Here is an 11583-nt window from a genome sequence, read left to right on the forward strand (position 1 = left end):
TTTCGTCTGCGTCGATTTGAGGAAGCTAAATTGACTTGAGGGGGTGGCAATTTATATGGATGATGTTCTGGTTTTTGGGAAAACAGAAAAAGAACATGATGAGCGACTGGGAAAAGTTCTCAAAGGCATGGAATCAGCTGGACTAAAATTAAACAAACAAAAATGCAGGTTCAGACAGAATCAAATTTGTTTCTTGGGTCACATAATTGATGCACAAGGATTGAGGCCGGACCCTGGAAAAGTCGACAGCATTGCTAACTTTCCAGTACCCCAAAATGTACACGAACTCAAGCGGTTCCTAGGAATGGTGAACTACTTAGGGAAATACATCCCTAATTTGGCCACTGTCGGACAACCTATGTATGACCTCCTGAAAACCAAAGTGGTGTGGAACTGGGGTCCAAATCATGAGACAGCCTTTCAGAAAGCGAAAAATGCCTTGATGTGCGCATCTGTTCTCACTTTCTTTGATGCTAGCAGACCCACAGCGGTTTCTGCAGATGCAAGCAGCTACGGGGTGGGAGGCGTCCTGCTTCAAAAAGATGACGGTGAGTGGAGGCCTGTTGCTAGTATTCAAGGTGCCTAAGTGATGCTGAAATGAGGTATGCACAGATAGAGAAGGAGCGTGTGGCGGGGGTCTGGGCCTGTGAATGCTTTGAGAAATACCTGTATGGGCTGGACAGCTTCAGGTTAATCACAGACCACAAACCCCTCGTCCCACTCATAAACAGTAAAGACCTTGATAATGTTCCTCTCAGGTGCCAGAGGCTCTTAATGAGATTAATGCGGTACAGTTGCATTGCAGAATATGCTCCTGGGAAGACACTGGCCGTAGCTGACGCACTATCAAGGGGCCCAGACCACACAGTGGAGAGCACGGACAGCCATAACGAGATAGCTGCATATATTGCTTCTGTTGTCAATAATCTCCCTGCAACTTCACAAAAAATGGAGCGGATCAGGATGAACACAGAATCGGACAGCCAGTTGCAGTCAGTCCTTTGGTTCATTAGAAATGGCTGGCCAGAGTATACAACAAGCACACCTGAGGCCATCCAAGAGTATTTCCAGGTGAGAGGGGAGCTCTCTGAGTTTCAAGGCTTAGTTGTGAGAGGCAAACGTATAGTTATCCCTACCTGCATGAGGAAAGAAATCCTGGATAGAATCCATGATGGTCATCAAGGCCTACACAGGTGCCGTGAAAGGGCTTACCAGACAGTATGGTGGCCTAACATCTCACAGGACATTAAACAGTATGTGCAGGAGTGCTCATACTGCGTCGAGACCAGGGCAGCACAACGAAAGGAACCGTTGATTCCAAGTGAATTACCCGGTAGGCCCTGGGAGAAAATAGCTGTGGACCTGTGTGAGCACAATAAGGGCCATTACCTGGTAGTATCAGATTATTACTCCAGATACATTGAGGTCCCTCTACCAGTCAAGTGATTGGAAAACTCAAAGCTACATTTGCCCGTTTTGGGATCGCACGTGAGGTGAGAAGTGACAATGGCCCACAGTTTTCTAGTAAAGAATTCAGAGAATTTAGTTGTGAATACGACTTTGTTCATGTTACTTCAAGCCCACACTTCCCACAGAGCAATGGCCATGCGGAAAGGGCCGTACAGGCGGCCAAGAATATTTTGAGGCAGAAAGACCCTCTGCTGGCGCTTATGTCTTATAGGGCTACCCCATCAGCGTCCACGGGGTTCAGTCCAGCAGAACTACTAATGGGGAGAAGGATTCGAACCACACTCCCAACACTGGAAGAGAACCTGAAACCTTCTTGGCCAGAAGATGAGAAAGTGAGAAGTGCTGATGCACTGGCAAAAGGTAAACAAACTTTCTTCTACAATCGCAGAAATGGAGTAAGGAACTTACCAGTACTAAGTCAAGGAGATGCTGTCCGTGTCAGAGTGGACGGACAAAAAGACTGGACCAACCAAGGGACCATTCAAGGTTCTTTTTCCACGCCAAGGTCTTATGTAGTGGAAACACCAGAAGGGAAACTGGTCAGGAGAAACCGTCGTCACCTTCAGAAGGAGCACATTCCTTCTGCAACACCAGAATGCACAGGGGATCCTGAATGCATGGACCATATGAATTCCAAGGGAATAAATGCACCTACACAGACACATGCTGATCTTACAGATACAACCTCATCAGGGCAGGTACAGCAGTCACAGTCAGCCACAGTAACCCGCTCAGGGTGTGTGTAAACCTGTGCAGAGACTGAATTTATAATCTGATTATTGCTCTTCATAGCATAAATGGGACTGAAAAAACAAAACAAAAAAAAAAACAGGTTCAAAGGAAAGTTCAAGTATCAGTACATTATTATGAATGCTCTGAAGAGAAATGCATATTTATGCAAGAAATGTTTTTGCATTACCTTAAAGTGTTCTACTGAGAAAGTTATGTTATAGTTGTGTTTGCAATTACTATTATTTCACTTAAAGGATAAAGTGATTAGTGAAACACAGGACAACTTCAGTAAAGGTCCTGTATTGAAAAAAAAGGGGAGATGTCATGTATGTTGATTGGTTAAAAAGTGTTGTACATGCGCAGAAGAAGAGACAGAAGGTGTTGAGTAAAAGAGACGTGCAAGACATGAAACGTGTGTGTGTGTGTGTGTGTGTGAATTGCATTATTACATGACAGTATTATCCTGTTAAAAGAGGCCACAGTCACAATGGAATAATATTTCCATAATATGGTGTAAATGGTCTGCAACAGTGCTAAGTTTGGGGGCATATGTCAAAGTAAAATTCACATGGATGGCAGGACCCAAGGTTTTCCATGCACATCTCACTTTTTAATTTCTTAATATAAATTAATGAATATAAATGAATATAAAAAATCTTAATTGACATAATTTTTTGTTGTTTTTTTTAATAAAAAAACAAATAGAGGTTCAGAGGGCTATTAGCGGTTACAGAAGCTCAGGAGACCATGTCGCACAGGCAGTTCAGGAACGCCTTCCTTGGCCATGTTAGGAATGGCTGAAGCCATCTCTGGACTCTGGACCGAGACAGGGGACGCTTTTGTCACAAAGTCAATGAGCTAGTTTTCTCCTACTAGACTCTGAATGGGAACTTGAGATGTCACAGGACTCTGGATGGAGACGTGGATAGGTTCTGGAAATGGAGACTCAGGCGTAGCAGTTATGATGGCTGAAGTGGATAAGGGCAGCTATAGCTGAGTGGTGGTGGCATCTTCTTCAACCTCACCAACAGTGAGGGAAAAACCACTCAACCACAGCACATTTTCAATATACTGAGCCAGAGAACACAAGGTCCCGGTCGCTGGAACTAACAGGTGTAGAGATTTGTCTAACCCCCACCAAAATCTCACTCTTAAGGGTGTCCTCATTCCAGGTAACATACGTTTCCAGCCCCGTTTTGTGCGTTTGCATGCTTACATTTACATTCACATTTATGCATTTAGCAAATGCTTTTATCCAAAGTGACTTACAACTGAGGAGTGCCGAAAGCGATCTGTCCTGAAGAGGCAAAGAAATGCAAAAGCTGCCCTAAAGACAAATATTTGGATATTACTCAGAGTAGCAAAAACCAGAAAAGTTTTTTTTTTTTTTTTTTTAAATGATAAGATTAAGTGCTCAGGGAAGAGATTAGTTTTTATAAATGAGACCCCTGATGTTTTGAAACTCTGCTCTGAACTGTGATTCAACCATGTCACGTGACTGTGGCTAAATGAAGCTTCGACTTCTTTCACAAGTGTTTCATCAGGTGCTGCCTGTCGAAACTGTGTTTGATTGAAAGGGACGGGAACAAACCATACAGTCACACATCTGTATGAACCTAATTCCCCACAAAGTTGAAAAGTGAAATTAATGCATCTTCACCTCATGGGTTTTTATGAGAGGAGAGAGATTTTGTGATATAAGTGAGATTTATAGTGCGCTTTGGTTAGTTATATTTAGGCTAGATTTAAATTAGAGATATTTACTGACAGATATAGACAGTGACAGATAGTTAGGAAAGATATAGTGACACATTCATATAGGCTAAGTTAGATAGTGAAAGATAGCAAAGCATAAGTTAGAAATATTTAAATATAAAGATATAGATTCATAGGTGATATATAGATATACAGTATTAATAGAAAAATGGAGGCTTCACCTAAGAGATGCCATACATCTGTTGTGTGATGATCTGTGATACTGACACTGCTGGGCCATCTTAGTAAGGTATGCATTGTTTGATACATAATTCAGATCACAAAGTTGGGAAAATTTGTTTAGAAAATCCATAGTTTTAAAAGCTTAGGCCTGTGTTAACCTCTCCTAAAAACTTACGTCCCAATCACAACCTCCAATCATGTTATACAGCTTCACTGTAAATATTTAAATATAACAGTTCACAAAGTTAGCCATTACATGAAAAACATTTATAGGCCTACGTATGATTAACCCATCCACAACAAGTGAAGACATCAGTTTGGTTTTCCTAATTGTTGCAGTTCTATATTCAGCTTGAGCTATCGCTATCGAGCATAAACTTTACTAAACATAACTTGTTTGTTTAGAAAGTTTTGCAAATAATGAACCAGTAGGCTACTTTTAATAGATGTGTACTATTTCTACATTTCTTTCAATATATCTGTCTGAAAGTAGGTTTCATCTTTTATCTTCTTTTAAAAGGCAGACAGAGGGAATTGGATGAGGCTCTTTTTAATACGGTGTGGTAATGAAGAATTTGCAACCCTTCGTGGAGAATGAGGGTTTCATGGCCTTTGAGAATAAGCTTGATCCAAGCTATGTTCTCCCATCCTGGAAGGTGCTTAAAACGATGGTCATCGAAAGGTACAACAACACCAAGGAGAAGACAATAGAGGGGATAGATGTGAATAAATAAAAGCAAATAAAGGCGTTTGCATAAGAAAAATATCCATAATTAAATCTTTATAAAGTAAAGTTCCAGCCGATCGCCTTCCATGGTCTTCCATTTTAAGTCATGGTAACGGTAACGGTAAATCCAGTTCTGACCCCAGAGCAGTATCCGCTTAGCCTGGATGCCAGCCGAATTTTGCCCCGCCCACAAAATGTTTAGGTCAGCAGTTCAGTCTGGCCTTGCTCCATAGAGGAGTGATTATCTCCGAACAGAAACTGTTCGGACCAATGAAATCATCAGGACGGGCTTTAGACGATGACGGACAGATGATCAACAGTAACGTAATCATCAAGTCATCAAAGGGGCTTGGATTATATTTCTTCTAATCCTAAACGCTTGTTTGTTTAATCCTAGAGCTTGTTTGTATATGCATTCACCTTCACAATTTATCAGAAATGATGGTCATGTTGGGTAAGTACTCTGTGTATCATTAAATTATTTTATTTTTTTACAACACCGGCAAAGATCGTGTATTCCAGCCTGATTTCAGCGCGCGTGCAGATAGGGTTGCCAAGTTTTTACAACAAAACCTGCCAACTACTAGCCCAAAACAACAGCTTCTCGAGGGGTTCTCCGGGGGTAAAATGTGTGTTATTTTTGCAAGGTTGCCTGCTAAAATTCGCACTCATGGGTCTATATATCACATAATAGTCGATTCAACCAGCGGACATAGAAAACAACCCGCGGGGGGAAAAACGCGGACTTGGCAACACAGTGCAGTTGAGCTCTGTTGACATTTGACAATGCGTCGCTTCGTTGCTCTGATTGGTTATAGGTCTGTCCAATGGATGTCTTTCCTGGTTCGGTTGAAACACGCCTCATAATCACAGCCCAATGGAGCAGTTCAGACTCATATTCTGACTAGAATTGAGTATGACCACGTCAGGCTAGTATCCGCTGCCACTTATCAAGGATCTCTTTTCTGGTTTTGCTGGGGGCCATCGGTTCAGTAAAATAGATTTGTGCCAGGCTTAAATACTTAAAGATGCACATGGACCCAAGCACACAAAATCTTCTTACCATTTTGACGCATGGTAAGGGAATGTATCAATACCAGAGACTTCATTTGGGATTACCTCGGCGCCAGCATTGTTTCTAATAGCAATGGACCAGATTTTCAGTGGGCTGAAAGGGGTGCATTGCTACCTTGATGATTTGCTGATTACTGGAAAGGATGTGAGAGAACATTTGAGTAATTTGGACTGCAGGTCAGAAGGTGCAAAGTTTCAGACTGAAGGTCAGGAAGGACAAGTGTGAGTTTTTCCGTTGAGTATTTGGGCCACGTAATTGATGGTTCGGGGCTTCATAAGACACCCTCTGTCTGTAGACCTCCGAGACAGGCTTGTATTGAGGCACAGATCTGGGGAACGGTACAGAAACATTTATGGAGCATTGAAGAGCCCAATGAGCACAGTGGTTTCCATCATCCATAAATGGAAGAATTTTGGAACAACCAGGACTGGAACCAAACTGAGAGATCAGGGAAGAAGGGCCTTAGTCAGCGAGGTGACCGTAAATCTACGTAAATCCAGGTAAATCCACGTTTACATGCTGAGTGTCTCGATCACACGACCACTAAACAACCATTGAGAAGCATTTGAGTTTGGCACAGAGGTCTCGAATGCAAGCTGCACATCGCTCTGTAATTTAATTAAGTTTAAAGTCAGTTGAAACAGCGCTGACTTAATCAACATAACATGCAAATCAAGAGAGACATTTAGCCAAAACCACAATGATCCAGTTAGAATACTTTTCAACCAACAATTCACCAACATTTATCATGGATTTACTAGCCTGACGTGGTCATACTCAATTCTAGTCAGAATATGAGTCTGATACTGCTCCATTGGGATGTGATTATGGGGCGTGTTTCAACCGAACCAGGAAAGACCTCAATTGGATAGACCTACAATCAATCAGAGCAATGGAGCGAAACATAACGTTAGTTGACAAATGTCAACAAATGTTTTTTTCCGCGGGTTGTTTTCCATGTCCTCGGGTTGAAGTTAAGCAATCTCAATTTTGTGATATATAGACCCAGGAATGCGAATTTTAGCAGGCTACCTTGCCAAAATAACACACATTTTACCCCCCAAAGGCCATTTTTTCCGGAGAACCGGAAACCGGAAATCACCATCACCATTTCCGGTGCATGTGTTTTATTACACTATACATTACAATCGGCTTAAACAAATACGCAGGTTACTTTTCTGAACAAGAACGCTCCAAGTTCGTGTTTCTCACAATGTTCAAGTGAATCGCGGCACAGTTCGAGTGCGACCAAACTCAAAACACATCCTCCAGGATCTGGACTTAGGTTCGGTACCCTGGTGCGCTCCCTGGTCTGCATGACAGATTAAAAAATGACTTGCATGAAGTTTTCATGCAAACCGTGCCCCATTTTGAACTAAACTGCCAGTGTAAAAACTCCCTTTATATATTCTTAAAATGAGAGAAATCACTGCTTATTCTGAATTTTTAAGCTAAGGCTTAAGAGACATGAACAAGTTCTTTGAAAAACATCTATGACCTTTGATACATGTCTAGTCTTCATGCTCTGAGTATGGTTTCACTAATAATAAATGCACATTTGCAGAAAGCATGCATATGTTTCCATATACCAATGTTTATTAGAGTATTAAAAACGTGAAAATTTTAAAGGTACATTTAGAACTGATAAAAATGTGCAATTAAGTTGTGATTAATCACGAGTTAACTCATGACAATCGTGAGATTAATCGTGATTAAATATTTGAATCAATTGACGTCCCTAGTATTTATATTAAATGTGTTTTAGACTGTGGCAAGCAGCGGGGCGAGGTACCCTCTCTCTCTCTTTTCCTCTTTCCCCTCACTCGTTCTGTAACTCCTTGTGCTCCTGGCTCGAAATGAAAACCCCCATTAAATGCAAAAGTTAGTTTCCTCCTTTTCTCTCCTTTGGGGGAGGAGGGGTAGAGTGCAGTACCTCCCGGCCTGCGAGGGGCGATGGGGGTATGTGGCAAGCAGCAAGGCGGGGGACCGTGAAAGCGAGCCGGTGGCGAGTGTTAATGAGCGCCAGCTACGCGCCACATCGGTCTCATCTCACGGCGACTCGTCTCATACATCGAATCTGGTCCCCTTGTTAAAAAGTTTAGAAACCCCTGATATAGCGTCAACTCCATGATGCCATGCTGAAGCTCCCATTCAAAAGGGACCTTACATATCCTAGACTTACCGGTTTCCACAAAAGCATTAAGCAACAAAAACTTTTTTCATCAATGTTGAAAAGATTTTTCTGCTTAATGTCTTTGTGAAAACCGGTAAGTCTAGGATACGTAAGTTCCCTTTAATAATAATGAATGTTTCTTGAGCACCAAATCTGCTTTCAATTTTATGACTTTTGGTCAAGACAAGTTATCATTTTTGTTTTACAGTAGTATGGTCCACAGAGGCATTGAAGTTTGTGTGTTGTTAAATGTGCTTTGTATACCTGAGACACATTAGATGTCACTCCAGCTGCTAAAGCGATGTAACCAGAAGAGTTTCCGCTGAGCTCAACAGTGAGGCTGATGTTGGATAAGGCAACTGAGGTGAAGTAACACTGAGAGCTTCCTGAAGGATCACATCCTTTAGGCAAGTCCACACATAGTTTGGTTTTTCCACAATCATTGCGGGTGATATTGGACTATGAATAAGGAGGGGTAGGGGTTAGTTTCCTTTGTCAACAATAACAGCCTAAACTGCTTTCATGACAATAACATTTAGATTCCACAAATGTCCATGATTGTTTAAAAGGAAAATAGTTATTTTTTCCTATTAGTTATAACCAAATAATTGTGAAAAGGAGTAAATTCTTACAGTCAAATTTGTAGGTGTTGATTGAGCCTTAATGCAAGACACTGCACAGCATATCAGGCAAACCACCAAAAATATCAGCTTACTCTCCATATCTGAGGAATTATACAGTATATATATATATATATATATATATATATATATATATATATATATATATATATATATATATATATATATATATATTAACATTAGACACATTATAAACACATCTAAATGTTGTCTATAATATTATGCAAACAACGCTTTATTCATCAATTAGTTGTTCAAATAATAAGTAGGTGTTGATTTAAAATACAATGTTTCTTTAACTAACTTTTTTCAGAACCCTTAATACTTTAATGTAAAATAGTTCTGTCAAACGATTAATCGCATCCAAAATAAAAGTTTGTGTTTATATAATACGTGTGGATGTGTATTGTGTATAATTATTATGTATATTTAAATACACACATATGCATGTATATATTGAAGAAAAAAATATATATTTATATATACATTATACATGCAAATATAATATAATATAATATAATATATATATATATATATATATATATATATATATATATATATATATATATATATATATATATATATATATATATATATATATATATATATATATATATATATATATATATATATATATATATATATATATAATACATGCAAATATTTCTAAATATATATGTATGTATTCAAATAGCTATACATAATTATACACAGCACACGCACATATATTATGTAAACACAAACTTTTATTTTGGATGCAATGAATTGTTTGACAGCCTTAAAAAAAACATTAACAAAATGTTAAAAGTTGTGCACTCGTTCTTGGTAACTAATCTCTTCCTTCCACTGAACAAGATCTTGCACAAACCTGTGGTATTCATGCCAAATTCTCTATTACAGTAATAATCTTGTACACTTTCAGTTTTTTACAAACATTTGTTATGTAAAATATATTTATTAAAAATATATATTTTACATAATCATCTCATCTCAGACAGGGCCCTGACATTTTATATTGATATTATTTAAGTGCAAATTGTTTGTGAAAGTTTGTAAAGTTCAAGATGTTTTCAGTTAAATAGCTCAAAAAATTATTTTTACAAAATAAAAAAGCCCATGCGTTTGACTGGGTGGTTGCAGACTTTTGAATCTATTAACTTAAATAATTATCATGGATTAAATTAATGGATTAAATAAACATCAAAATACAGACAAAATGAAATCAATTACAAATATTTAAAATCATAATCTTTGCATATGATATAATTCTTCTTATACCTGTCTTCACTTCTTAGAAAATGAGTAAAGAATTCCTTCATGTTTATACTTTAAGCAGAAGTCAAAGCCACAGAACCGGATTGGAAATGAACACCCTCATTAAATGCAAAAGGAAATAAAATTACGGTCATATAAAAAAAAAGAAGGGGTCTCTGATTTTAACTAACTTCTATTAACTTGTATCCATTACATTATTTGCAAATCAGTTAATTAGAAATTGTCTGTGGTTCAAGATAATTTAAAAAAGTGTAAGTAAAGGATTAATAAATTATTTAAATGTACATTTATACATATTATTTAGACATAGAAATAGTTACTCTGCGTGTTAATAAATGCTTTATTATCATGTATAGTTCTACTGTAATTCATGATTAATTTATAAAATAGTTGTCAGTTAACTGTTTTTGTGAGCTCATCTAAAGTAAGGACTGTATGCCTCGTAGTATCTTTACGAAGGCTCAGATTTCTTCTGCATGTCTGTTCGCTAATGTTTTAAAGTCAGTACTAAGATAGTTTTGACACTGCAAAATGTTTTATTATATTATTAGGCAAGGCAAGTTTATTTATACAGCACATGTCATACTCGATGGTAATCCAAAGTGCTTTACAGAAAAGGTATTATAATAATGATAAAATAATCACAAAATATGATTAAGAAATAAAAGTCCTGAATCATCTAATTTGGGGAATTGATCAATTGTTTTATACAAATTGTATTTGTTGTATTTTGGCACTTCTGTAATCCAGTGTTGGCACTGGTACATTTTTATTCAGTGATGTTTACACTTTACAGAAATGTATGTTTATATCAGATTGCATAGGCTTAATATAATTTTATTGCACAGTTGTGTTTTCTGGAGGTGTACAAGATTTTTTTTAAAATTTATGACTTTGAAGATGCGTATTTTTTTAATCTTATATCATGTTACCAGTTGTACAGTTCCATTTTCTGTTTTTTTTTTTTTTTTTTTTTTTTAAGAGCCTTTAAATCTCTTTTGTAAAAGCTTTACGAGGCAAATAGTCCTCACTTTAGATAAGCTTACAAAAAAATGTTAACTGACAACTACTAAATGTTTTATAACAACCTGAATTAAATGAATGGATTAAATAAGCATCAAAATACAGACACACTTTAAAGAAATAACAAATCCATAATCAAAATCATAATTTTTGCATAAGATATGATTGTTCTTATACCTGTAGATGTCTTCACCAGTAGATATGTTGATCGTCTCACCTTTGGAAAATGAGTAAAGAATTCCTTCATGTTTATATAGAAGTCAAAGCTCACAGAACTGGAATGAAAATGAACACTCCCTTATTGAATGAGGAAATAAAATTTTGGTCAGAAATATTATGTAGTAGATTTTATATAATATACTCATTTTGTTATGTAGCATGTTATAGTGTTGGTCAGTGTTTTTTCCTTATGTGCTTTAGAAGGTTTATTGCAACAACTAAAAAACTAAAATAAAAAAAAATTGATCTTATATAATTAGCATGGTTTATTTTATGGACTAAATAAACATTCAAATACAGACAAAAAAGT

The 11583-nt window shown here is 37.5% G+C and overlaps 1 protein-coding gene across 1 annotated transcript in view; it reads right to left on the minus strand.

Moving 5' to 3' along the window:
• The window catches only part of LOC137083844 (placenta-expressed transcript 1 protein-like), a 100660-nt gene extending 89376 nt beyond the window's left edge, over positions 1-11284 (minus strand). Inside the window, exons 1-3 of the mRNA XM_067449790.1 lie at positions 11232-11284; positions 8748-8839; positions 8380-8574 (exon numbers count right to left, since the gene is read on the minus strand). Coding sequence (XP_067305891.1) covers positions 8380-8574; positions 8748-8837 — 285 coding nt within the window. The 5' untranslated portion in view covers positions 8838-8839; positions 11232-11284. The remainder of the gene's footprint in view (positions 1-8379; positions 8575-8747; positions 8840-11231) is intronic.
• Between the last annotated feature and the right edge of the window lie 299 nt (positions 11285-11583).

The sequence above is a fragment of the Pseudorasbora parva genome, chromosome 7 (genome assembly GCF_024679245.1).
Source record: "Pseudorasbora parva isolate DD20220531a chromosome 7, ASM2467924v1, whole genome shotgun sequence".
NCBI classification, from domain to species: domain Eukaryota; kingdom Metazoa; phylum Chordata; class Actinopteri; order Cypriniformes; family Gobionidae; genus Pseudorasbora; species Pseudorasbora parva.